This window comes from Rhamphochromis sp. 'chilingali' (genome assembly GCF_963969265.1).
Source record: "Rhamphochromis sp. 'chilingali' genome assembly, chromosome: 1".
Classification (NCBI taxonomy): Eukaryota; Metazoa; Chordata; class Actinopteri; order Cichliformes; family Cichlidae; genus Rhamphochromis; species Rhamphochromis sp. 'chilingali'.
The window spans coordinates 22,893,533-22,919,796 of NC_137929.1; the positions used below are offsets into that span (position 1 = coordinate 22,893,533).

The following is a 26,264-nucleotide window of genomic DNA, read 5'->3' on the forward strand; positions in this document are numbered from 1 at the left end:
TGTAATCCCTAACAGTTGTTCTAGCTCATAACTAATAAGCTCATAACACTCAAATGTCGTTTTGTAGTTGAGCAAACTATAAAGTATTGAGCTCTGTTGGCTTTTATGCAGCTTTAATTGAATAGGGCTCAATATTTTTTAGCTAAATTTTTTGGAACGCTCAAAAAGTTTAAAAAGCATATATTAGTGACGTTCTGGTGGGTGGAGTCTTGTCGCTCCCTCAGGAAAGCTTAGTCAGCCATCTTGAATTTACCTTGATACGGGGAAGTTTTGGCCAGCCCGTGTGGATTAAGAGTCCCCAACTTCAACCCACCACGACCACCACCTTATTTTTTTTTCATCAACTGCCCTAAATTTGGTAAGTCTAACGTGTTTTTGTTTTGTTTAAATTTAATTTCGATAAACATTCTTTTTTATTTTTTACTGGAAATATATTCGTACTTTGTGCACAGTGAATGTTTGTTATAAATGAATTCGAATCCAAGTAATTGTAATTTTAGAAGTTTTCTAATGTGACAAATACGTAATGTTATTTCAAATTAGAATGATGTAACGTTTTGGCGGTTTTCCGTGGGGGACAACATTTCCCATAATGCATTGTATTCTTGCCCGGGAAGTTGACGGTGGCAGTTCTAGCTCCATGCATTTGAACTTTCTACTAAAACTTTCCACTGGTTGTCGTATTCGCCGGTAATGTACGTGCGTATTGTGAGTATACTTATTTCAATAAGTGTCCGTGTTACACAGTCAGTAGTTTACGCTGTTGAGCTGTGTGTGTGTGTGCTAGCATGAAGCGAACAATAATAAACAACATGAGTGTGTTATCATGATGGTAATTAGACACGTTTGTATTTTTTCGTAGTCTCAAATGTGTGGTTGTGAGATAATCTCGAAATCCTTTTAACAGTTTAGAGGGGTATTCCACTAAGCGAGCTCTACAAGTCAAGGCTTGCGGAAAAATGCATCGCCTGATTCAGCCTAACATTATACACTGGTCGAACTCGGTGCTACGAACGAAGTTCAGCTAAATTGTTCGCGCTAATTCGACAAGGCTCAACCAGCCAGACTGAGGCGCCTCCTTGACACCTTTAAGCCAGACCCTATCGATCTTTGCTAGATAAATTGAAATGAAATGAAAATAAAGAGCCGCGTTCTGCTCCCAGGCAAGAATCATTGATGCAGACTGTGCGGATCACAAATACTCCCTAACCTGTAAGGCTGGGGTGTCCAAACTTTTTTCACTGAGGGCTACTTACTAGAAATTAGGTAAATAACCTTAACTTTAGTGTATTAAAGTGTATTAAAGATCACAAAATCACTTAAAAGTGGTCGAATATGTTATATTGTTGAATATAATTAAAGACAAAACTGCTTTCATCACAGCTTTCCATAAATGGATCTTTATTGATTCATTCAGAAAAAGCTTTGGTAGCTTATTTTCAGAACAGCAGCCTCAGATTTCTTCTTAGACAGAAGATTTACAGCACAGAGAAAAAACAATAAAAGGGAAAATAGGACGGGTAAATTTCAAGTTTGTTATTTAAGTTATTAAGCTTAGCAACACACCTATCAACATTAGTTTGAAACGGTTAACATTAACAGACTGAACTGGACTTAATAACAGGAGTGCATATAATCTTAGTAAATTATTGTAGTGAGTATCAGCTGCGCTGGGTATGTAAATCGGGCCATCCAGCTGCGGTGCTGATTCGACGTCACTCGTGCCAAAAATCCGGACAAATGTCACTTGATCAAGGAGCAGATCTGCATCAGATGAGATCAGCTGACTACTTGTGTGTGTGTGCTGTGCAAAAAATGTTTTTGAACATTAATAAGTCGTCTTTGTGCACATATTGTTTACAGATATCAGACTGCAAAGAGCGCTACAGAGAGTCAACATTTCACCAGTTGTCAGTGGGTGAGTTTTATAATTTGTGTCCCAATTTAAATAAAAAATAAATACAAAGAAACTAGAGAATTTTGCCTTGAATTATTCAAAATTTTTAGATTTTTTTTGGGTTACCCTTCTAGATTGACAGGTTTAGCCCGTTACACAAAAAGTTTGGACACCCCTGATCTATAACAATGACAATCAGAACATGGCTATCCAACACTTTGTTTTTACTCTGCATTTGTGTAAATACTATTCTAATAGATATTGTGTGTTCATCTAGGAACAGCATGATGTAAATACAAGACGGGCCCTCGTCCTTCGTGCACTTCCTGTGTACCTGCGTGAAGATGCCTCCACGTTATTCAGGACTTGTGATGTAAGTGTACTGGCCTCAGCATCAACCATATGACATCGCTCAGAACTCAAGGAGAACCAGGGTGTATATCAGGAAGGATGTTCAACACAGTCCTCATCTGACTTGTTTTCTCCCATATATCAACTATTGTTGAATAAGATTGCAAGAAGATTGTTACGCATAAACCAGAAAACATGAAAATAGTTGAAAGATTATTATACAAAAAAAATCTGCAGATAAAAACTATCTCCCTTTTTAAAATTCAAGTGTTCTATTTTTTTGGAGGTGCCATGTTGTGGTCAGAGAAATGTTTGGTAAATAACAAAAACAAATATCTTGGCATATATTTATTGTTGAAAACATTTATTTACACATATGTTTTGAAACCAAACCCAAATTAAGATTATTGTAATGCATCATGATGTATCGCAATATCAAATTAAATCGTTGACATTATAATCCTAAAAGAAACGTGCGACTTATGAAGATTCACACCTCTAATCAATAGCATGATTTGTGTCCTTGTGGGGCTGAACTCATTCTTGTATTATTTTTGTTTTGCAGTCAGCAGATGGTCCAGACCTCACTGACACTCCTGTGGCTCTGCTGACAGTTGTCACGGATGACACTACTGATTCGGCCCTCTTCAGTCCCGAAAGCATCTGCATTGTCGTTGAGGATGAAATACTTGTGAATGGTCCCACAAATCTGGCTGAGTCATTTCTCCTGCTCTTTGGGTACATCTATGCATTAGACCTACAATACCCAAAGAAACTTGAGCTTACATTCACATTTATCCAGAAGGTTGTGATGTGCCTTGAGGACAACAAACCACTGAAAGGGCGTCTACTGATGCTGAAGAATGATTTGTTCAATGAGTGAATCACTCAGAATGGACTACTTGTTAAGCTGAGTATTGAGGAAGCTTTTTTGTTTGTTTTTTTCCTAATCATTTGCCTCTTCTACCTCACATTTAAGATGAATGACTGTTCAGTTCACTATTCATGTTTAATGTTCTGTTGCCTAATACGTAAATGCACTGCCTTGATGTTTGTTCCCTATAAGTACAGCAGTGGAAACCAGTACTGTTTTTTTTATGTATTTTTAAAAAAGAAAGTGAGCTGCAGCTGTCAAGGTACAGTAAGTGTTAAATGCATCAATGTTCTAATAGCTGCAATTGCTGTTAATACTGAAAATGTTATTGAATTTTAGAATTGAGATGGAGACCCTTGGAGTCTTTTTCTCTTGTTTTATTTATGAAGCACTTTTTTATGAGTGAGCTCTGTTGTTTGTGCCTTTTTAAAAGCACATTGTGTTTAATAAAAAGTTGTTAAATTGTTAGTGTTGTTACTTTCATGTTTTCTAACACTTTTAGCTGATTATAATTTACTGGGTAAACAGTTTAGAATTATTTGTAAGTGTATTTCCCACAGTATTTTAAAAAATATTGAAGATTTTAAGTGTTATTTCCCATATTATAAGTTAGAAAATATGAAAAAGTTTGAGTTTATTTCCCACATCGTATGAGTTGCAATATGTAAAATATTTTGAGTGTATTTCCCACCTTAATTAAGTTGAAAAAATTGAACATTTTGAGTTTATTACTCCCTAATTATAAGTTGAGGAATATCAACATTTATGAGTTAACATTGAGGTAATTTAAGGCAACTGCAACTATAATTTTTATTTTAGTTAAACTTAAAACTTTTAAAAACATCACTAAAAAATTGTTGTGTAATCTGTTACACAACAATTTTTGAGTTCTGTGAACTTATTAGGTTTTACAGTGTGGCAACCCTTCAAAAAACCTAAACTTGGTCTGTTTTTTGTGATCATGTTCTCAAGAACATTTCGTATGCTAACTGAAAGTTTTTGGCTTTGTAGAGGTGGTCACACTTACTGATCACCTAATGAAGTGTGTTTCACTGTCAGCACCTGGCAGCTACTTCCCCTTAGTTCCTATGAAGGCAAAATCCGAGACTAGTGATAATAACCTATAGAGAAACTAAATCTCAACAACACACTTTTAATGTTTAAACTACATGCCCAGTATTTAGAGTTGTTAAAGTGTCAAAATAATTATTGGCAGCTTTTCTGGTCACAGCCACCTCCTAATTCCACTGCTGGTCTGGGATAAGTGAGGACTGTCACATGTACTGTACGATACACAGGGAGCAACCAGATACCCAAAAGAAGTAAACACGCATTCGCTCAAGTTCTTCATAATGACATTTACTTTATTTTGTGATTAAACACATGGCAAGAATTCCAGAGCATTAAACGAAATGCATCAAAATCAAGAAATATGTGATATATTTCATCTGTCAAGTCTATAAATCACTATAAAGGAATAATATTAGGATATCCATCATGAAATTCCAAACAAAAACAAACAAAAAAGACCCAGAAACCGTTTTTAAAATCAAAATTGTACAAGTACTTCTCTGTAACAACTATAAAGAAAGCAAAAGACAGTCATTGCTTTACACTGGAGTACACACATTCACTCATGGTGTCATCCTTAAGTCTTCTTGATTGTTTTCTCTGGTTTACACGTAAAGCGGCATAATGCAGGCTGTCTGCATCGTTGTAACCCTGCTAACAAAATAATATATTAATACATTGTAACTGCTTCTCATGTGCATTGTACTGGAAGATTTGTGCTTGTGAAAGTTACACTCCAGTGATATTTACCTCTGCATTGGTTGTGTGAGGAGATGACTGTCCTACATGAGACTCTGAAGGTAAAAGTTGAAGAAAAAGTTATTTTTTTACCAAAAAAGAAAATACAGATTAAGCTTTTAACAATGAAAATACACTGTACCTGAATATTGGCTGCAGTTTCTCCCATTCATCTTGCATATCAGGAAAGCCAGAAAGCCAGAAAGAATCATGACGAATATCAAAGCACCACCCAAAAAATACACCAAACCCAGTGAGTCCACGTCCCCTGTAAAACGTGAAAACAAGTTCACAACTTTTTTTACAAAGTTAAAATAAATACTATTGAGTAAAAACAGACCATTCCTGGTAGAAAATCTGCTCACTTTGAAAGTCCAACTTTGTCCCATTCCCTGTTGGGGAGGATCTACAGTATTTTTAGTAAGCTTAGCCTTGACGTTACTCACGTTCAAAGTCCAGTTTTGTCCCCTTTCCAAACAGTATGTGTCCACATGAGGCAACAGCACAGTAGTAGGTCCCAGCATGAGACAGATTCAGACCGTTCATCGGCAGGGTGTAGACGCAGGTGTTAGTTTGTGTTTTAGTTTTTCTCTCGCACTGATCATTCCCACCTCCATGGGTGTAAATAAGTCCTGTTTGTTGAGATTCTTCTGTTTTTCTGAACCAGTAAATGCTGCGTTCTCCATCACAGGTCCCAGTGTGTACAGTACAGTTTAGAGTCACAGAGCCTCCAGGCTGGATGGTTTCAGAAGCAGACTGCTGGACTAGAGCTTTGATGCTCAAACCTTGACTCTTTACAATGACTTTGGTACCCTCTCCAAATTCAAACACAAATGAAAGACCACTTGCACAGAAGTAAGTTGCTGTATCTGTGATTTGTACGTTGGAAATTTGTAAGTGATTTATACCCACATCAGTTTCCAATGTAAAGCGTGGATTGTCCTTGAACTCATCATAAAAAGTTCCATTTTTGTCAAATTTATAGGTATTGGAAATAAGCTGTAGCTTCTGTCCCAGTAGTTGCTTGTACCAGTAATACTTTGCAGCATCACTGTCATGAAAACATCGCAAAATCAACGAGTCTCCAACATTAGCAGATATCAATCCTTTCTCTTGATGTAAATTTCTGGGTTGTTTTAAATGATTCATCTGAGCTAAATGGGGTAAAGAGCAGAATTATTTTTAACCAGAATGATACATTTAAAACATAAATAGTTGTTCTTGTTTTTTAAATAAAATGCAACTTACTAAATTCCACCAAGAAGAGGCATGTCAGATAGAAGACAAGCTTCGGAGGTGTCATCTTGTTGAAATTGCCGTGTTGAGTGAAAAGCACTGCTCTACATCCTCACTCTCTTCAGAGACAAGACTGTTTTGATTGGCCAGGAGGGTAGATGATCACATCCACCTACAGAGGCAATCTTAGCTCTATGAGAAGAATCAGTTGGGTGAAACTATTTGACGTACTTTAAGGCTTCTGACACTTTTTCAAATCACTTATAAATAATTGAGCTTTATGCAACATATTAGAATAGAAAGCAGAGTTCTTTGGCACTAGAATTAACATCATATTTTTCTACAGAATAACTGCAGTCAGTAATTATATACATGGCTTATCCTGTGAAAGTATATTTCCGGACATCAGCAACACATTGAAAGGCATCAAACAACCCGTCTGTAAAAGTGAACTAAAAAAAACACAGTTTCCAGTTTTTCATAGATTTTATGTAAAATTTTGATTTAGCTAGCGTGACATTATCCATTAGATAGCAAAGTCCTATTGTAAATTCTCAAGTTAAGTCTTCTAAACACACACAACTGAGCCAAGAATTCTCCAGACTTCATGTAACAATGTAAACAATGGCTAGTTAGCTATCTTAGTTCTCACCGATTCCAAAACAAATTCACTAAACCAGCGGCAAAAGAAAACCACAAATGTGCTAAGACAGAAATTTGCTTACCGGACTGGTTTCCTCCGCTGTAACCAATAGCCGCTGTAGTTCTGGATAATGGCTGTGGTAACCAGTGTTGGTCAAGTTACTTGAAAAAAGTAATCAGTAACTAATTACTGATTACTTCCCCAAAAAGTAATCCCGTTACTTTACTGATTACTTAATTTCAAAAGTAATTAATTACTTAGTTACTTAGTTACTTTTTAAAAACACGATTTACAACCTGAAGAGGTGATAAAGTGATAGATCTTTCAGCCCAATTCTACTTTTTCTGCATAATCCATCATATAAAATGTAATCAAATGGAAAAGTCTCTTTTTTTAACTTGTTTTATCAGTTTTAGTATTTAGTATTTAGTATTTATTTATTTATTGTCATTGTCAAGAACAATGAAATTGCGTTTGGGGCTTCCATACAACCCAAAAAAAAGAAGAAAATAATAAATACCCCTTAAAACCCAAGTGTACATATTTAACCCAGTGTGACTCCAATGCAATAAGACAATCCTTAGCAATAATGTTCGTAGAAATTCAGACAAAGACCTGAGAAACATGACAAAATACAACAATGCAACCCATTCAATATTATTGTACTGTGAGATATGATATCAGATATGATAGTTATCTATTTAAGAAAGAGGGGGGGGGGGGGGGGGGGGGCAGGAGGGGGAAGAGAATAAAGATATGATGCACCAATGCAGACCAGTTCATTGCTATTAAGAAGTTGGATATGGTTATTGTCCGTGAGAGGGGGGCAGAGAGTTCAGGAGCCTCACAGCCTGTGGATACAGGCTGTTGGCCAGTCTGGATGTTCTGGCCTGTATAGACCTGTACCTTCTCCCTGAGGGCAGCAGATGGAAAAGGTGGCGCGCAGGGTGATGTTGGTCCCGCAGGATACTGTGCACCCTCCTCAGACAGCGAGTGGGGAAGATATTACTGATCTCTGGCAGACTTGTTCCAATAATTCTGCCAGCTTCTTTCACCACCCGCTGGAGTGCTTGCTGATCGGCCTTGGTGCAGCTGGGGAACCACACTAGAAATCCATACGTCAGAACGCTGCTGATGAAACAGTTGTAGAAGTTCAACATCAGAGATCTGGGAATGTGTGCGCTCCGCAGTCTCCTCAGGTAGTAGAGGCGCTGTTGGGCCTTCCGTACAACTGAGGTGATATGGTTGCCCCAGGACTGGTCCTCGGTCACAGTTACCCCCAAGAATTTAAAACTGCTCACCCTCTCCACCGCCTCACTGCCAATGAAGAGAGGCAGATGGTTGTTATGACCCCTCTTCCGGAAATCTACAATGATCTCCTTGGTCTTTTTGGTGTTTAAGACCAAGTTATTGTCGTGGCACCATGACTCTAGTTGTTGCACCTCTGTCCTATAGTTTGTCTCATCATTGTTGGATATAAGTCCGAGCACTGTAGTGTCATCTGCAAACTTAACAATGAGATTGGACGCGCAGGAGGAAATACAGTCATGGGTGAAGAGAGTGTATAGCAGAGGGCTCAGAACACACCCCTGAGGGGCACCGGTGTTGACCACAAGGGTGGAAGAGGTGTTCTTACCCACTCTGACACTCTGTCTACGGTTAGTGAGGAAGTCCACAATCCAGTTGCACAGAGAGGAGTTAAGTCCCAGTTGGTGGAGTTTGGGACGGAGTTTGTATGGCCGGATGGTATTAAAAGCCGAGCTGTAGTCTACAAAGAGGAGCCGTGCATAGGTGTTCCTGTGTTCCAAGTGCTTCAGTAATGTGTGCAGCACTGTGGCGATCGCATCCTCGGTTGACCGGTTCTCCCTGTATGCAAACTGGTGCGAGTCCAGGGATGGTGGAAAAGCAGCTCTGATGTGTTTAATGACCAGTCTCTCCAGGCATTTGGCGGGAATGGGGGTGAGTGCCACAGGTCTGAAATCGTTCAGACATGTGACATTTGACTGTTTTGGGATGGGAACGATGGTTGCTGCTTTGAAACAGGATGGTACCAGTGAACAGGACAACGAGGTGTTATATATAGAGGTGAAGACGTCCGCCAGGTCTGCAGCACAGTCTTTTAGCACCCGGCCCAGCACTCCATCCGGCCCGGCCGCCTTCCTGGTGTTAATGCTCCGGAACACACGCCTCAGCTCATGAGTGCTCAGGACCGGAGCAGGGTCGGTTGAGGGGAGAGGGGACAGGACAGGGTCGGTGTTCTCCCTGTCAAAACGGGCATAAAAGAGATTTAGATCCTCAGCCAGAGTAGAACTGTCGGCTGAGGGTGATGGTGTTCTTCTTTTGTAGTCCGTGATAGCCCTGATGCCCTCCCAGACCTGCCTTGGGTTTGTGTTGTTCTCAAACCTGGCCTCGATACGCCTCCTGTGCTGCTGCTTGGCAGTCTTGATGCCTCTTCTCAGGTTGGCCCTGGCAGCACTGTATGCCTCCTGGTCCCCGGATTTGAAAGCGTTGTTCCTTGTTCGAATAAGTTGTTGAACTCCGTGTGTCATCCAGGGTGGATTATTAGGGAACACACGGAATCGTTTCCAAGTTGTTACATTGTCCACACAGAAACAGATGTAGTCCAAGACAGTGGAGGTGTAACTGTCCAATGCGACACGATTGTCAGTGTCCTGCACCTTGAATACATCCCAGTCTGTGCAGTGGAAACAGTCCTGAAGCATCGGAATAGCGTCCTGCGGCCATGTTCTCACGGTTTTGGTTGTAATCCCAGTGCTCTTGATCTTTTGTGTGTATATTGGGTGTAGCAGAAGGGAGAGATGGTCTGACAGACCCAGGTGGGGATAAGCCTGGGCTCTGTACGCATTCGCCATGTTGGTGTACACCTGGTCCAACGTTCTATCTCCTCTGGTAGCACACTTCACATTACGGTGGAAATTGTGAAGTACAGATTTCAGGTCCGCGTGGTTAAAATCCCCAGCCGCAATAAAGACACTGTCCGGGTGTGCTACCAGGCTGTTATTGATGCTGCTGCTCAATTGTGCTAACGCTAGCTTAGCATTAGCATCTGGTGGAATGTAAACAGCGCAGATGTAAACGGCAGAAAATTCCCGAGGGAGATAGAATGGACGGCACTTTAACACCAACAGTTCTACCTCTGTACTGCACAGTTTTTCCGTTACCGTGACGTTCGTGCACCAAAGGTTGTTAATATAGATGCACAGCCCCCCGCCAGTCTTCTTACCCGAGTCCGCAGACCTGTCGGCTCGATAGGCGGTGCGGCCTGCTAGATCGATAGCCGCATCGGGAATGGCGCTGTCCAGCCAGGTTTCAGTGAAAATCATGCACGAACAGTTATTAAAAGTCCGTCGAGTGGCGATCTGCAGTCGTATTTCATCCAGTTTGTAACGGATTGAACGGGCGTTGGAGAGGAATATGATCGGGAGTGGTGGTTTAAACGGACTAGTCTTTAGCCGTGCCCACAGGCCTCCCCGCTTGCCTCTCTTCTGCCTCCGCTCGCAACGTCTCCTCCTGCGGCTTGCTGTTGCGGGTAGCCCCGGGGGTTGCTTAACGATCTCCGGGGGGATGAGATACTCGGATGTTAGTTGAAGATCTCCACAGCTTAGTTGTAGTAGATCATCTCTGTTGTATTGAAGTAACCCCAGACTGTGTGAAATAATACACAGTACCACCAAAAGTGCAAAAGTGTAGGAGCTCCGGGCCGCTGCGTCTGTGCGCGCCGCCATCTTAAATCTTTGTCTTTTAATCTTTTAACTTTATGCATCAAGTAAAAATTAAACTATATGCAACATTCTCTGACTTGAATAAATTAGTTTAACATTTAAACCTATTTTCTACACATTCCAGCACATAAAATAAAATATTTTTTGTGTTTACACTCACTCTTTCAAATAGATGCAAGTAAAACACAGCAGAAAATGAATAAAGTCAAAGACTCAGCGGTCCTGTTGCTCTATTTTCACCTGTAAAGCAGGACTGTGGTAGGCGGAGGTTTACCCTGGTGCAGGTGTGCCGCGGTCAATGGAAGAATCCGCGAGTTTCTCTGTGAATTTCCCATTACGTCATAGCTACTCGGTGCTTGCTCGGAAGTTTAGGGGTTTTTTCGCTGTAAAACGAAGTTTTCTTCCCACACACAACGGACGCTAATGTTTTTGTCACTTTTTATGGAATCAAACTCAAAGTAAGGTCAGTGCTTCCACGCTTTAAACGCTGCACGCTCATACTCTCTCCCGCACTCGATATGTGATCCATTGTTGATCTGCACACAGCTGTTGTCACTAACGGCGCACTCGCAGTAACGCAGCGTTCCTACGGGAAAGTAACGGTAATCTAATTACCGTTTTTGCAATAGTAATCCCTTACTTTACTCGTTACTTGAAAAAAGTAATCAGATTACAGTAACGCATTACTGCCCATCTCTGGTGGTAACACAATGCATCAGAGCAACTTCCATCAATAATCGCCATCTTAGGCCCAGTTAAGGACACGTGACTGGACAGATGCCGCGTGTCATAAATTTGGGGTCACGTGGGGTCTGGTCTTGCAACTTCTGGCATCATCAAAAGGTGTAAATCAAACAAATCGTCCAATAGAAGCCGAAGCTACAGCTCCTCAGAGTTTAAAGCACCAGAGGCTGTTTAACCTTCCCATGCGCATGGCAGAAAGGGCACGCTGCCTGTGAATGTGTGTTTAATTCTTCAAAAATATATTTTTTAAAAACAAACATTTTTAGGCATGTAAATGAAATTATATAATTTCTGCTGTTCCATACTTTATACGGTATCCAAGGTGTGCCAAAATTGGTCAAACCAGGATGATGTTTATATGTTGATTGAGGTCTTCTGGAATCTGGTCCTTTGAAAACAGCAAACAATCTTTGTGTAATAATAATAATAATGAAATAATAATAATGCTGAGCATGAATGCTGTTTTTGGAGAAAACCCTTAGGAACTTTTCAAAAGTTATGACAATATCCTTTGTTAGGGAAATGCCATCAATTTCCAGCACTTTCTGGCAAATTTGAGTGATGTCTCAAACAGTCAGGTGACTTTCCCATCTCATGCAAACAATAAAAAGCAATGAGGAAATGCCAAAAACTTGAGGGTGTCTTCAAAAGTAGTCGATTTCTGTAGACTCCCTGTTAAAATGCCCAATTTAACTGATGTACAACATTTTAAAAAACAGTTTCATGGTACAAAACACTGCATTTTTTTCTCCTTAGATAATTTGCTGCTTTATAATAACTATATGGGGAAGACATTTGCTTACTTTTTAGGCCTAAAGTTTGGACAGATGCCCTAAGAGTGGCCAACAGGCCTCTGTAGTCTATACAAGGTCTCATCTCCACGTTTGTCAAAGAACTGCAAAGAATTCTATTGGCTGACATTTGACATAATGCCTTCTCTCTTTGGATTGTTTTATGGTCTATAAAGGTTTATTGGTTATTTGCATGTGGTCTTTAGGGCGTGCATTTTAACACCTCAGAGGTAAATTAGATAATATACCCACAAAGTCCATTTACTTTGTGGTTTAATGCAGTTTTCTTTAAGACTGACTCCCCACTAAAGTACTTACACCTCTTCATTCTTCTGAAACCCACAAAGACCACTACAGTTTAACTTGGCTAACATAAGTCTCACTGAAATGATTGCTTGAGTTTGACCTTGTGTTTACAGAAGAAACTATGACGGGGTGGAATTTTTTGTGAACACATTTTCTTAAGCATAATAAATCTATGCACATGTGTATGCATAAAAAGAGGTGTGACTATATTGAGTGACAGGTATTTATAGTTTTTTCTTGTTTAATGTTTACTTCAAGATTTTGGGTATTCAGTTTGTTCAACCCCTTAGACTTACTAAGCTGGTAACTCCGAAGCTCTACTCTCTGGTCCAAATATGTGTTTTGATGTTTTAAAAAACATGGCAACATCCAAAATACCAAAGTAATCCACACAAGCCAGTGGGTAACATCACTGTAACACACAATCACTGCTTCTTAAACCAAGAAGTCTTGAGTTCTATGTCTTTGTTATACAAGATAAGATTTGTAAGTTATGTAGAATTTAAAAAAGACCATTTTGGTGTGTTTATGAGGACAGGCAGCTAATGGGGAAAAACAAAGATTTAAGACTTACCAAGTCTTGTATATCAGTTATTTCAGTCATATCAGGGTGGAGTGCTGAATTGCCAGCTAATGTTAGCAAGCTGTATTCATAAATTGTACAGGTGCAACACAAAGACACAGATATCTTCCAAACAGTCAGCAGGAAAGAAAATAACCCAAATAAGCATCTTGTATGGTGTGTAATATATTTTATTTGTCAGAAAATTCCATTAAAACCGTGCAAAATACACCAGCACAGCAAGAAGGCCCTTCATAGAGATCATGCTACTTTTGGCAGATCATTTATTCACAAGTAGGTAGCTCCATTTTAATTTTTTCTAACTTTTGCAATTTCAGAGAAATACTCCATTCATCTCTCCTCCTGGAATCGAACCGGAAATCTTTCACCCGTTGAACACGTAAACCACTACACTATGGAAAAATAGCCGTGCTGCAAACTTTCAGCAGAGTTAGTTCAAAAGTGCTAATTGCATTAACCTTGTTGTTTTAGCCAGTATACGGCTGCAATGGTGGAAAAGTAGTGGAGGCTTCCTGTTTGCAACTACACAGACACAAAAACAAAAGAGCAGATGGTTTGTTTTTGTTGTTTGTTTTATCTTTGAATCACCCAGACATATAGAGATTTAACTTTATGACTTTTTTTAAACTTCAGACCTTAATCTAAGCTATAAAAAGATTCTTAAATATGTAACCACAATATGAAAAGATAAACAGATATTCCCCAGTAGAGAGCACTCATTACATTGTACATTGTATTTCTTGTGACATAAACTGGCTTATATTTATGGTGATGTGGCACAGTGTGTTATGCACATGTTCAGAAAGGTTGGCTTCGTAAAGTAACATGTTTTCTCACTGTTTTTCTTACCCCTGAGAATCAACAAGTATACTGATAATGGAAATGTAGCACCTTTGTAACCAAGGCTTTGTACTGATTATCTTCACAACAGATCTCAAAACACACGCTAACAAAACCACATCTTACGCTGAAACAAAGTCTAGATGAAACAGGTTCAAATCTGCTGCCTTACACTGGAGTACACACAGTGATTCATGGTGTCATTCATCTGCCTCCTTTGCCGGTTGGACTTTTGTGTCTGTACGGCAGCATAGTGAAGGTTGTCTGCATCTTGGTATCCCTGGTACAAAAATACACGAGTCAATAAATGTTACAGAAAAAAAATCAAGTGCTACAGTGTAATATATGTATTGGTAGCTGTTCAAAAGATAATTTGATATATATCAAAAAATATAGTCACCTCTGCATTAGCTGCATCTGAACATCTTGCTTGTGACTCTATTGTGAAACACAAAAAATATAAAAGCCTTTGTCTGTAAATACACGCTGTTCAAGAAAACAATATTATAGTTTGGCACTTATATAATGTGTATCCAGTCTTACTAACAAATCAAAGCACTTTACACTGTAAGCCGCATGTGCCCTTTCATACACCCTTGCAACTGTTTTTTGTGCACTATATCTAACCATGTTTGGACTGACTGCAAGTGTAAGTGACTGGTTACCTTTATTCATCTTCCACACTAGAAAACCCATTAAAAGACTCAAAGTGGTGGTGAATGCCAAGACTCCACTTAAAACATGCACAAGAAAGTCAGGAAAGGTCACCTCATCTGTAGAGAACCAAACATCCATCAACCATCAGTGTTGTTAATATGTTTCCATTAAAAGCTGAATGAGAGAGTATTAAAGACTGTTTAGCAAATGTGAGACAGGCTACTAGAATGCCACTTACCCTCCGAGCCCAGCTTGGTCCCATTACCAAACAGTATGTGTCCACAAGAGGCAACAGCACAGTAATACATCCCATTATCAGACAAATTCAAGCTCTTTATTGGCAAATTGTAGACACACGTGTTTGTTTGTGTGTTAGCTTTCCTCTCGCAGCGATTGTTCCTGCCTCCATGGGTGTAAATGAGTCCTGGATGGGATTTTTCTGAGCTTTTGAACCAGTAAACACTGTGTTCTTCATCACAAGTCCCAGTGTGGACTGTACAGTTCAGAGTCAAAGAGGCTCCTAGCTGGACGGTTGCAGAAGACAGCTGATGGACTGAAGTTTGAAGGTTCAAATCCGAACCCTTCACATGGATTGTGGTGCCCTCTGCAAATTCAAACTTGTAAGCATAGCAGCTTATGCAGTAATACGTTGCTGAGTCAGACATTTGTAAATTCCAGATTGTCAAGTGGTTCTTTCCATTTTTACTGTCCAAAGAAAATCTTGGATTGTTCTTGAAATCCTCGCTAAAAGTGCCATTTTTGTCATGTTTGTAGAAGCTAGAGATGAGCTTTGGCTTTTGTCCCAGGGTTTGTTTGTACCAGTAAAACATAGCTGCAACATCACCTTCGTAGAAACATCGCAAAGTTACATTGTCCCCAACATTAGCTGATATAAAGCCGCTCTCTTGACGAACATTTGAGGAGAGCTGAATATTAGTTACCCGGTCTGTAAAGAGAACACCATGAATGTTTGCACTTAAAATCACAATAAAAGCCTAATCACTCTATAAGTGAGATTTAATTTATATTTTTAAGAATTTAAGGTATTCCCAACTTACCAATTTTCCAGAAGACCAGGCAAATCAAAGCAAAATTCAGAGATGTCATTGTGATCAAAAGGTCTTGACCAATGTAGAAAACCTCCATACGTCCTCTAGTCTTAGAGACAAGGCTCCGTTTGATTGGCTAACCAAAAGTGACTCTGAACTACTTTTGAAACAGGGTACAAAAGTTTAACGCCCCCTTCATTATGAATTTTGGTTCTCGCAGCAAGAGATGTGGAAAACAATACCAGAGTTATAGTATTACATTATTTTAACCATTAAAACCCCAAAAATCAATAATGTGAGTGAGAGCAAACTTGGCCAAGGTTAGGATGTTTCCGGTTAGTGTGAAAAGTAATTTAGCGCTACTTATTGTCTTAAGAACAGTGAAATGAACCAAGATCTGATTGAAAGACGCCACAGACATTAGTTATTGTAGTGGTTGTGTGTATGCCATATCTGGTGATGCAAGTTTTCTTACTTCAGTGAGCCATATCCTTTTTAAATGCTCTATGAAGAGATCATATTTCTTATTTTTAACTTCCCGTCATTCATACATTTGGATATGTTTCAGTGTTTCTCTTGCTGGTCCCACCTTCACATTTCTAATTGTCTAGCATGCTTAGAGAGAAATGCTGCATCATCAAAATTCGATTTTCTAGGCTTCTGTTCTGTTAGTAGTTTATATACATCTTTTCATTGTCTTTTCGGTTGCAATAATATGAGTGGCCACTGGGGAAAATTAGGGCAATAATCGTAAATGGACTGGTTCTTATATAGCGCTTTTCTACTCTTCTGGGCACTCAAAGTGCTTTACACAACTTGTGCATTCACACCCATATTCGCACAAGCACATTTTCCTAGGTGCTTTCTAAGTAACATTCACACACACACTCATACTCTGATGCATGCAATTTGGTGTTAGTATCTTGCTCAAGGATATTTGGCATGCAGACTAGGGGAAGCCTTCTGATCAGTAGATGACCTGCTCTACCGTCTGAGCTACAGCCACCCCCACATGAGGGCATCATGTGACTTACTCACAATACAACCATCAATGTCCACCCAATGGGGGCCATAAATGGACTTGCTGCAATCGTTGAGATATATGAATCTGAATCAAAGTGGTGCGTTTGGTGATAAAAAAAACTTAAATAACATGAAAAATCCAGAAAATTAATGGAAAATCTGTGAAAATCCAATTGCCCAGACCTGAAACTTGCTGTTTAAACATTAACAGCAATGTCATGAAAGCGACGCTATCCCACACTGAGAGCCATGAGTTGAAGCTTGCATGTTGACTAGATGTAAATTAAATAATATCAAGCGTATATTCCTTGAAAAGACTCAAGGACTGAACATTGCGCGATAAAAAATTGAATTTTGAGTATAGGAGAGAAGGAAGTACTGCAGCTGCAAACAGATCAGCTTTCGTCCCCATCACTGACTTTTCCACCCTGTTGACACGTGTAACGACCTGCATCTTCATAGCTGTTTTCTACCAGAGTCTAGCAATGGAGGTACAACTAGAAAGGTGATGTTACAAAATTTTACAAAGACGATTTAATTGAGGCGTCATCGCATTGGTAGGTGTAGTGGTTGGTAGTTCACTCTTGTTGTCTCTCACACAGCTGCCTCCTACAGCTACTGTCACTTTTATTGAACTCTCACTCACTAAGTCTCAGTCATTTATGTTAATTGGGGTCATACTGGATCTCAATACAGTTCTTCTGGTTAAGGAGGTCAAAAACGTCCTGCATTCGTATTCACTGTCCTCTAGTAAAGGCTAAAAGCCAAAAAAAAAAGGATATTAAAAAAGCAGTGGGGCCATGGACATAACGGTTTTTGATATTTGGTTCATGTTTTAGCCATAAGGAAATGTTTATATTGCACCAAATTACATTTATTTTTATTTACATTTCATTTACATTTATTTTATTTTTCATGTCTGTCATAGAATTGTGTTAGTTAAAATGTGTGTGAACCTTATTGACTGAAAGGCCACAAGAGCTTGGGCTTCACTGGTTTTGTGTGGGTAAGAAGCAATATAGTTATAGAGTGCATCCTATTTGAATAAAATGAATAAAACAAAGACAATGTGATTGATTGCATTTTGATTTATTTTAATATTTTGATGTAGTCTACTGAAGAAACTTGAGCATCATTAATACTGCATGGCTGCAGTCCATAAACACACTGCAGACACTTCCTGTCTGAAACTAGAAAGACAAAGTGAGCTAGGTGTTCTTCAAAGCACTTTGAAAGTCAGTCATTTGACTGTTGACCACACAGAAGCTACATAGAGTCTCACTTCTCTGGTTTCAGGTGTGTAAACAACACCAAATGGAACAACATTCTGCAAATGCAGTTGTGAAAGATGTATGACATGTCTTAAATTATCAGAAGATTATCACTGATAAATTGTTTCCTGTCATGTTCAGCGTAACTGCATATTTAGAAGTTAAGTGCCTGCTTACCACAACACTGCTATGAGAAGGCACAGGCCTGCTGTTTCTGTGCGTGCAGTCTCATCTCTGAAGGCCACACTTAGAGACTGCAGAGACGTTCTGTTTATGATCCTTTTGCATTACTGAGTTTGTAATATTTGTAATATGAGCTTGCTAGCTTATGTTCCTCACAGTTCTACTGGCTTTTATGTAGCAATCTTTCTCTTTTACCTTTCTTTATCTCTGGCTTGTAGTTCTCTTCTTACCATACACAATATATTACAACAATGCTTCAACAATCAACAAATCGAAAAAACAAACAAAAAACAAATGCTTTAAAGACACAGTTCTTCTTACAGGACAACATGGCTACAAATGAAATTCCAGGTTTACTGTTTGACACTGGAGTACACACATTCGGTGTTTGTGTTGTCTCTTTGTCTCTTGGATCGGTTGACCTTGTGGTCCCTCAAAGCAGCATAATGGAGGTTGTCTGAATCTTGGTTACCCTGATAATAACATAAGAATTTAAAATTAGTACTTTATTAATCTTTATTGCCACTACAGCATAATGGCACATTGCTAAGGACATCTACACACCTGGAAGAATAAATGCATCATCAAATGCTCTGCTTTGCATTCAGTAGCAGGCAGGTGCAGTTGATGGTGGGAATCTCACAGTTCATACCAGACTTCATTTGCAATATGTATACATTTATATTGTGTCTCACGTCTCCTTGTACCACAGAAATGTGTCAAAGTTGCCAACTCTCTGCTGACCTAATAACTGCAGAGTTTCAAACCTCCTCTGGTATTTACATCAACACAAAAACTGCACCGGGAGCTTCATGGCATGTTTTGTTATAGCCGAGCAACTCTTCTGGTTCTAATGTTTAGATGGCCCAGTACTTTTGTCCATATACAGTATTACTGATATCTTCCACTTTGTCAAACTTGATAACTTCCAATGGTTGGTCATTATGTTGATGGAAGCCATAACTGTATCTACCAATGTTTCCTCTTATTTGTTTTTAAAGATTATTTTTAGTAAACATAGGTCCAAACATAATTTTCTGTTGCTTAAGATAGTAGAAATGCAAAGATTGCAACATCACAAACTAGAAAACTGGTGTACCCTACTTCTGTCTATCTACATACAGTTAGACTGGCAGATTAGTACTCACTTCTGTATTTGGAGTTGAGGCATTTGCAGATCTTGCTTGAGAGTCTGGTTATGAAGGTTGGAGACAAAGTTGCTTTTTAAGTCTTTATGACTGTATATGCTACCTAAACATGGGTGAAAAGTAACCACAGCCTACCTGAACTTTGGCGTTTCATTTTGATATTAATTCTCAGTGCTGCATATGACAGCATAAGCAGCAGGATAATGGTAAATATCAACGCTCCACTCAGGAAATACACCAAGACAACAGAGTGCTCATCTGCAAGTTAAGATGAGTAAAGCAAACATTTTTGAACATGCTTTGTGTGTAAAACAGTCACAGTCATGCAAATATGAAACGGATTTTGTATTGCTACTTACGCTCTAAGTGGAGCTCTTCCCGGTCTCCAAACAGTATGTGTCCACATGAGGCAACAGCACAGTAGCTCGAAGCATCAGAGAGATTAGGACTTTTCATGGGTAAGTTGTAGAAGCAGGTGTGTGTTTGTGTCGTAGGCCTCTTCTCATACTCATCACTCCTGACTCCGTTGGCATAAATGAGTCCAGGATGAGATTCGGCAGAATCCTGGAACCAGTAAACTCTGTGGCCTCCATCATAGGTATGTTTGTGTATAATACAGTTCAGAGCAGAGCCTCCAGGCTCAATGGTTTCGGATGGAACCATCGTCTCAGACTGATGGAGCAAAGTTTGGATGTTTATCCCTGAACCCTCTACACTGACAGTAACACCTTCAGAAAATTCAAAATCGTATACATAGATACCAATGCAGTAATAAGTAGCTGAGTCCGAAATCTGTAGATCTGAAATGATCAAGTGATTGTTACCATTTCCAGTGTCTAGTGAGAAACGAGAATTGTTTTCAAACTCACTGTAAAACGTGCCATTTTTTTCATGTTTATAAAATTTAGACACAAGCTTTGGATTCTGTCCCAGAGATTGTTTATACCAGTAAAACATCACTGCGTCTTCTTCGTAGAAACATTGCAAAGTCACTTTGTCACCAATGCTAGGCGACACAAAACCACTTTCTTGACGCACATAAACTGAGGATTTCAGGTTAGTCTTCTGAGCTGAAGAGGAAAAAAAACACTGATTTTAAAAGATTGTGTATATCAGTATATATATGCGTTCTATACAGCTGTATTTAGAAGAGACAACTTACCTACACTACCCAGTGCCAGGCATGTTAGACACAAAGCAAACTTTAAAGGCATCATCGTGTCCACATCGTATCCTGTTGAATGTACTGACTCTCACCAAGCTCTTTATTCCTCTGAGTGGACTGCATTTGATTGGCTAACGAGAAGTAACGCCTAGGAGCATCAAGACTTGTGATGTTCCACACCGATTTCTGTCCCTTTAATTTCAACTTAAATGTAATCAGGTACACTATGACATTGCTTTAACTATTGTTACTTTCATTACTTGATGTTCTGTAAATTGCTGTTTTTGATCACAACATATCAGAAAATGACAAACTGTAACAATGAATGGTACGTTAACTATTTTCATGTATTGCACCTCTGCATAATTATACCCCTGCATTATCTTCTCCAGTAACAAAAAAAGTCTTGGTCCATAAAGAAAAATCTGATTTTATATTAAATGTATTAGCAACAGCTGGGTGTGTCTATGTTAGCTAATTGTGGGCAACACTTTCTTTTAATACTCTGCACAAGTGCCAGCGCTAACACAGACAGAAAACCTGAAGAGGTAACCAATGAGTCCTAGAAGAATATGGTAATATGAATATGAAAACCGTTATGTCAAGATAACATTAGTAAATATATAAAATATATATTTTTTACATTATGCAAATTTTACAGGGGTATTCACTGCTTCATATATGAAGGACTCATGTTTAAGAGCTGATATATGGGGCGGAGCACAAATAGATTTGCTGGGAGTCATTAAAAGAAGCTCAGGCTAATCTCTAAATAGCTGATATTTGCAGTTGGTGGTAATGTTTACTTATATTATACATGCACAGAGTGTGCAGTATGCACAAATGTTAGCTATTAAAATGACTATTAATAATATTAGCTATTTTATTAGTACAGGGCACTTGCTCATCAGGGAAACTGCAAACAAACTATTGTAATTACCAGATTGTTGTCTTTTTTTAACTACCTAAAAGAGTAATTGGTAAGCCGAGTTAAACTGTGTGGCTGCAATGTACAAAAACAATGCAGAGACTTCCTGTTTGAGACCACAAAGAGTGCAAAGGGTCCTACAGGAGTGCATGGCTGAAGTATACTGACAGCTATGTTTTTGCCTATCAACCACACAGACGCTGAAAAAAGACTCCCTCAGCTCTGCTGTGCGCAGACGACACATTTAGAGTAAACAACCTGCAAAGGCTTTCAGATGCCATCGATACATTTAGGGCAGATAATCTGGAAGATTTGTGTATGTCACATAATCATTTTAGACTTTGCAATAAGGCGGGATTTGTTGTTGTGAAATGGTTGCCGCTTTGTGTGAGCAACCTACCACACCTGGAAGAAGACTGTGTTGTATGCGTCACATCTGCAGTGCCATGCCGGTTGTTTCCTCCTGACTCAGATTGTGTTAATGAGAGTGTTTCATTCAAAAATAGATCTAGAATCAAATAATGTGTGTTGAACTAGAGGGTGAAGTGCTAATTATGCGCAGGCTTTGTGAAATATAGAGGGCTGTTCAGATCTTAAGCTCTGCAACACAAAGGTGCATTGTGTGCATACACACAACTGTGTGTATGTCGCTTGCTGTACATCGTGAATGCAATGTAAGTACAGCGACAATGGAAATATCACACCTTTGACAAAAGAACCTGGCTCAGCTGCAGTTAAGCAAACATGTCTGTTTATTTTGTAAGGCACAGATTTACATTTAGTTTAGGAGGAGAAAACCACACAAACAAAAAAGCAAAAAATGTGTAATTTTTCTCACAGAGACTACAAAGAAAACATGTCCAACTTTATTGCTTCACACTAGAATAAACACATTGGCTAAGGGTGTCCTCTTGCTGCCTTCTTGATCTGGTGGCCTTGTTTACCTTCAAAGCAGCATAATGGAGATGGTCTGCATCTTGAGATGCCTGTTTAGAAAAAAAGAAAGAAAAATGTTACCCTCGAACCAGCGAGCATAACCACTGGATGGCACATTAAAAGAAAACCTCACTTATAATAAAATTAATTTCAAAACAACAGAACTCCAAGTGAAAACTGGACATTGTGACCTTCGCAAGAATATGTAATACTGCAATGCATCGAATTGTTAAGGTGCTCTTCATTCTGTGTTTTTTTCCTTCCATTGTGAGGTCTCGAAAAACAGTTAATTTATTCACTGATATTTTTTTAAAAATTAGAACATTACAGAACAACTTACGTCTCCATTTGGATCCAAGGTCCCTGAAGACTCCGCGCGAGGGTCTGTTTATAAAAAAGAAAGAAAAAAATGATCCTTCTTTTAACTCAGTTGGCGCAGTCACGACAAAATGACTCTCCATATGTAGTCAACACAGAATTGAAGAGGACACTTTAATATACTGAACAACTGAAGCACTAAGATTGTTTCAGTAAACCACCGATGACTTAATAATAAATTAGGTATGTCCTGAGCTAATTCATTTCATTCCAGTAAACAAAATAAATAAATAACTACATTTAAGATTTTTTTTTTACATCTTTGCAATTGACAGTAAGACAAAGTACAAATTGCATTTATGTAGTAAACATATTTATGAAATGACTTTGTTAAAAAGAAAAATGAAAGAAAGAAATGTACTTGTTGTACACATTATCTGGACTTTAAGCGAGTCGACCAAAAATTTCAACCAAGTGTGCTGAAGAAACACCAGTTGATGTCTTCAGTTAATGTAACAATGAGCATTATGACTACTTAACAACTTATTAATGTCTTTCTTCCTTGTTATCACATTCAGTTAAATGTAAAGAAGTCAGTTAACCCACCTGTGCATTTGCAGTTTTTTCTCTTGTACAAGGTATAGGCTGCATAAGCCAGGAAAACCAACAGACTTGAGTTGAACGCCAAAGCTCCGCTCAAGGCGTACACATAGATAAAAGATTCCCCCTCTTCTGTAGAGAACCAGACATTAAAAGACACCACATACATCATATTTGATTAGAAACTATTGTTACTGTTTAACAAAAGAGGCAGGAGCGGTAGCTACCCTCAATGTTCAGCTTGGCCCCATTTCCAAACAGTATATGTCCACATGAAGCCACGGCACAGTAGTAGGTCCCAGCGTGAGACCGATTGAGACTCTCCATTCGCAGGTTGTACACACAGGTTTGGGTCTGTGAGCTGCGATTCCTCTCACATTGATCATTTCTGCCTCCGTGGGTGTAGATGAGTCCAGGGTGAGATTCTTCAGAGTTTTTGAACCAGTAAACACTGTGTTTTTCACTACAGGTTCCAGCGTGCACTGTACAGTTCAGCATCACAGAGCCTCCAGACTGGATGGTCTCAGGTGTTGATTGGTGAACTGAAGCTTGGAAAACCAAATCTGAATCCTTCACTTGGATGATAATCCCCTCCAAAAATTCATACACATATGAATAGCCACTTATGCAGTAGTAAGCAGCAGAGTCTGACATTTGTGCTTTTGAGATCTTCAAGTTGTTTTTATAGTTCATAGTTTCCAGTTCAAAGCGAGACTCATTCTTAAATTCATCAGTGAAAGTGCCATCTTTGTCATGCTTATAGAATTTCGACACCAGCTGTGGTTTCTGTCCCAGAGGTTGCTTATACCAGTAAAACATCACTGCAACAGTAGTTTGATTGAATGAACAGTTTAAAGTTAAATCCTGACCAGCTTTAACAAATGTGATATTGAATGATGGTGATAGCTTCAGAGCTGCCAAATGAACTGAAAATAAAAGAAAATACACAGTGAACTTAATATAATAACTGGATAAGTATTGGAATGTATGAGAGACATTGTGTAGCTGTCAACAAAATTATTTAAGTTGCAACTTACCTATTGATCCTGAGAGTAGATATGTCACATAGAAGGATAACAGCGAGGGTGTCATTTTGTTCAAATTGCTGTGGATCATTGAGAGAAGGTCTTTACGTTCTCTACTTATCAGAGACAAGACTGTTTTTGATTGGTCACTCAGAATGACTGAAAGATCACATGCTCAGTGCCCCCTGTAGGGTTCATTTAGGTCTATGAGACGATCTAGAAAGGAGGTAATCAAAGCAGATTTGAAAAACTTTACTTCAAAGAGCAAGTTATGCAGATTTACTGAAGAAAATGCACATCCAGTTTACATTATGGCAGGCTCTGCCTGTACATGTGACCAATCACATGAGTACTACTGAATAATTTACTCATCACTCAATTAATGTTATTCTACCAGTAAAGGTGCTTTGCAACCTGCAGCATATGTAAATGTTCACCATTAGCATTGGCTAGTTAACATTAGCATTCTTTGAAGGTCTGAATCTATTATGCATGTTTGGTAGCCAGGTCTCACCTCTTGAGTTTGTCACCGTAATGTTTATGAACAAGAATAAACTTGCAGACGGAGCCTTCACAGACTTTACAATAAACGTATCTTTGGTCATATTGTATAATGTTTAGATTGGTGTTTTTTTTGTGATTTTTTTCAGTGTTCATATGGATAAAAACTGAGAGATTTAGTGCTTTAATTTGTACAGCTTGTGTCGTTATGCAATGTCATGCAAACAAAACAGCATAAGGAGATCTATTTAATCATGGTAGAGGTGTTTTGTTTTTAATTAACACCATATGGTTCAACATGTAGAAAAGGAAGAGAAAGCATAACAGAAATGTTTCATGTGGTATTTTTAACATAGACTATATATGCATATAACCACTGTGATGTCACCCACTGTACTACCAGAAATACACTGTCACATAGCTGACTGACACAAATCTCTGTCATGCGCATGTCCAGTCTTTTAAAATACAAACAACAACACAAAGATGCTTCATAGCAACTGTGTCTGTTATTAAACTGCAGGAACGTGCAGAAATAGAAGCTACAGTGAGACAACTCTGTTGATGACTGCATTGATTTTTTACTCTTTGAAGATCGGGCTCTGGCTCCTGGGCTGGCGTTGACATACATTCACTCTGGGTTCTTTGTTAGCTTTGTGTTAGCACGCTGTGTGTGCGGATACTTGCAAAGAGCCAGTGTAATGCCGGTGGCTGTTTCTGTTCTAGATGCAATGTGCACTTTACGTAGAAACTCGTGTCCTTTTGTGCAATAAAGATAAAAGTAATATCAATATCACCACTCCTCAAACGTTAGACTGGACCACCTTTTTCTGTCTCCCTGCACATAAACGCAGGATGAAAAATACACGTTTGATGTTTTTTCCCCCCTTACTATCTATTGATTGTGCAGATAATTGAAAAACCTAATCATATCATTCTTATTGTAACTTCCTATTTCTGAATTTAGTAGAGTAATCTGCATTATAATATATCACATTCTATTACTGTGTTAACAAAAAGTGTCATTTTTGACATAGTAACATATTATGTTATGGCACATTGCCTCCAAGTCTGTATACTATATATTTTCAGTGTTAGCAGTTTGAAAATATGGATGTTTTTTAAGTGATCACAACTGATTGTATATGGCTAAACTATATTACCATGCTTGGTTCATAAATTAGCATAAACCAGTAGAACAAAGAAACGTTGTAATTAGTAACACAAATAAGACAAAATAGCATCACTTTGCTCACAAAACTGAGGCCTAGCAGACAGCTATTAGCGGGTATTGGCTAGCACACCTATCAATCTACCGCGTGAGTGAGCCTAAATGACATTCAAACATCTTACTCATTTAAAAACAGATCATTTGTAATTATGGTAACAATTACCTATAATATCTCTGACAGAAGTTAGGTATTTCAAATTAGGAGACTATGGAAATGACTTCACTTTTGAAGTGGCCATGGAAGAATTGCATTATTTTGTTCTTTTTCTAAACTATTGAAAGTTGCTGCTTTATGTGGAAATACTATTTGTGAGGATTCTTGTCACAGTAACAAGGAGGTTGCTCGGTGCATGAATGGAAGCCCCCAGCAGACGAGGCCTACTTTAGAGTAACTAAAGGAGAGTTCAGGGTT

At 38.8% G+C, this 26,264-nt stretch overlaps 2 protein-coding genes and 1 gene segment (V, D, J or C); 1 reads left to right on the forward strand and 2 right to left on the reverse strand.

The window, feature by feature from the left end:
• The first annotated feature begins 281 nt into the window (after positions 1-281).
• Positions 282-3,590, forward strand: LOC308406332 (uncharacterized protein). Of its 6 annotated transcripts, none has more exons than XR_013973517.1 (4): positions 282-358; positions 1,864-1,914; positions 2,175-2,270; positions 2,814-3,590. XR_013973517.1 is itself a non-coding variant. In XM_080897285.1 (4 exons), exons 1-4 carry the CDS (start codon positions 694-696, stop codon positions 3,129-3,131), a joined length of 480 nt encoding a protein of 159 aa, XP_080753411.1. In that variant the 5' UTR covers positions 391-693; the 3' UTR covers positions 3,132-3,590. The 6 variants fall into 6 exon arrangements, 1 of the variants encoding a protein (XP_080753411.1); XR_013973518.1 differs by having other exon boundaries at positions 294-358; positions 1,864-1,918; XR_013973519.1 differs by lacking the exon at positions 282-358 and adding an exon at positions 384-695.
• A 1,779-nt stretch (positions 3,591-5,369) lies between these two features.
• On the reverse strand, positions 5,370-6,202 carry LOC308407565 (Ig lambda-1 chain V regions MOPC 104E/RPC20/J558/S104-like). The segment is given in 2 exons: positions 6,180-6,202; positions 5,370-5,982 (listed from the first exon to the last, which is right to left on the reverse strand).
• A 1,135-nt stretch (positions 6,203-7,337) lies between these two features.
• The window catches only part of LOC308407572 (uncharacterized protein), a gene marked incomplete at its 5' end in the record, with an annotated part of 36,691 nt that continues 17,764 nt past the window's right edge, over positions 7,338-26,264 (reverse strand). The window contains 8 exons of the mRNA XM_080899328.1: positions 7,338-9,068; positions 9,186-10,476; positions 13,436-13,499; positions 14,713-15,420; positions 19,508-19,876; positions 23,102-23,227; positions 23,323-24,021; positions 24,133-24,141. Coding sequence (XP_080755454.1) covers positions 7,617-9,068; positions 9,186-10,476; positions 13,436-13,499; positions 14,713-15,420; positions 19,508-19,876; positions 23,102-23,227; positions 23,323-24,021; positions 24,133-24,141 — 4,718 coding nt within the window. The 3' untranslated portion in view covers positions 7,338-7,616. The remainder of the gene's footprint in view (positions 9,069-9,185; positions 10,477-13,435; positions 13,500-14,712; positions 15,421-19,507; positions 19,877-23,101; positions 23,228-23,322; positions 24,022-24,132; positions 24,142-26,264) is intronic.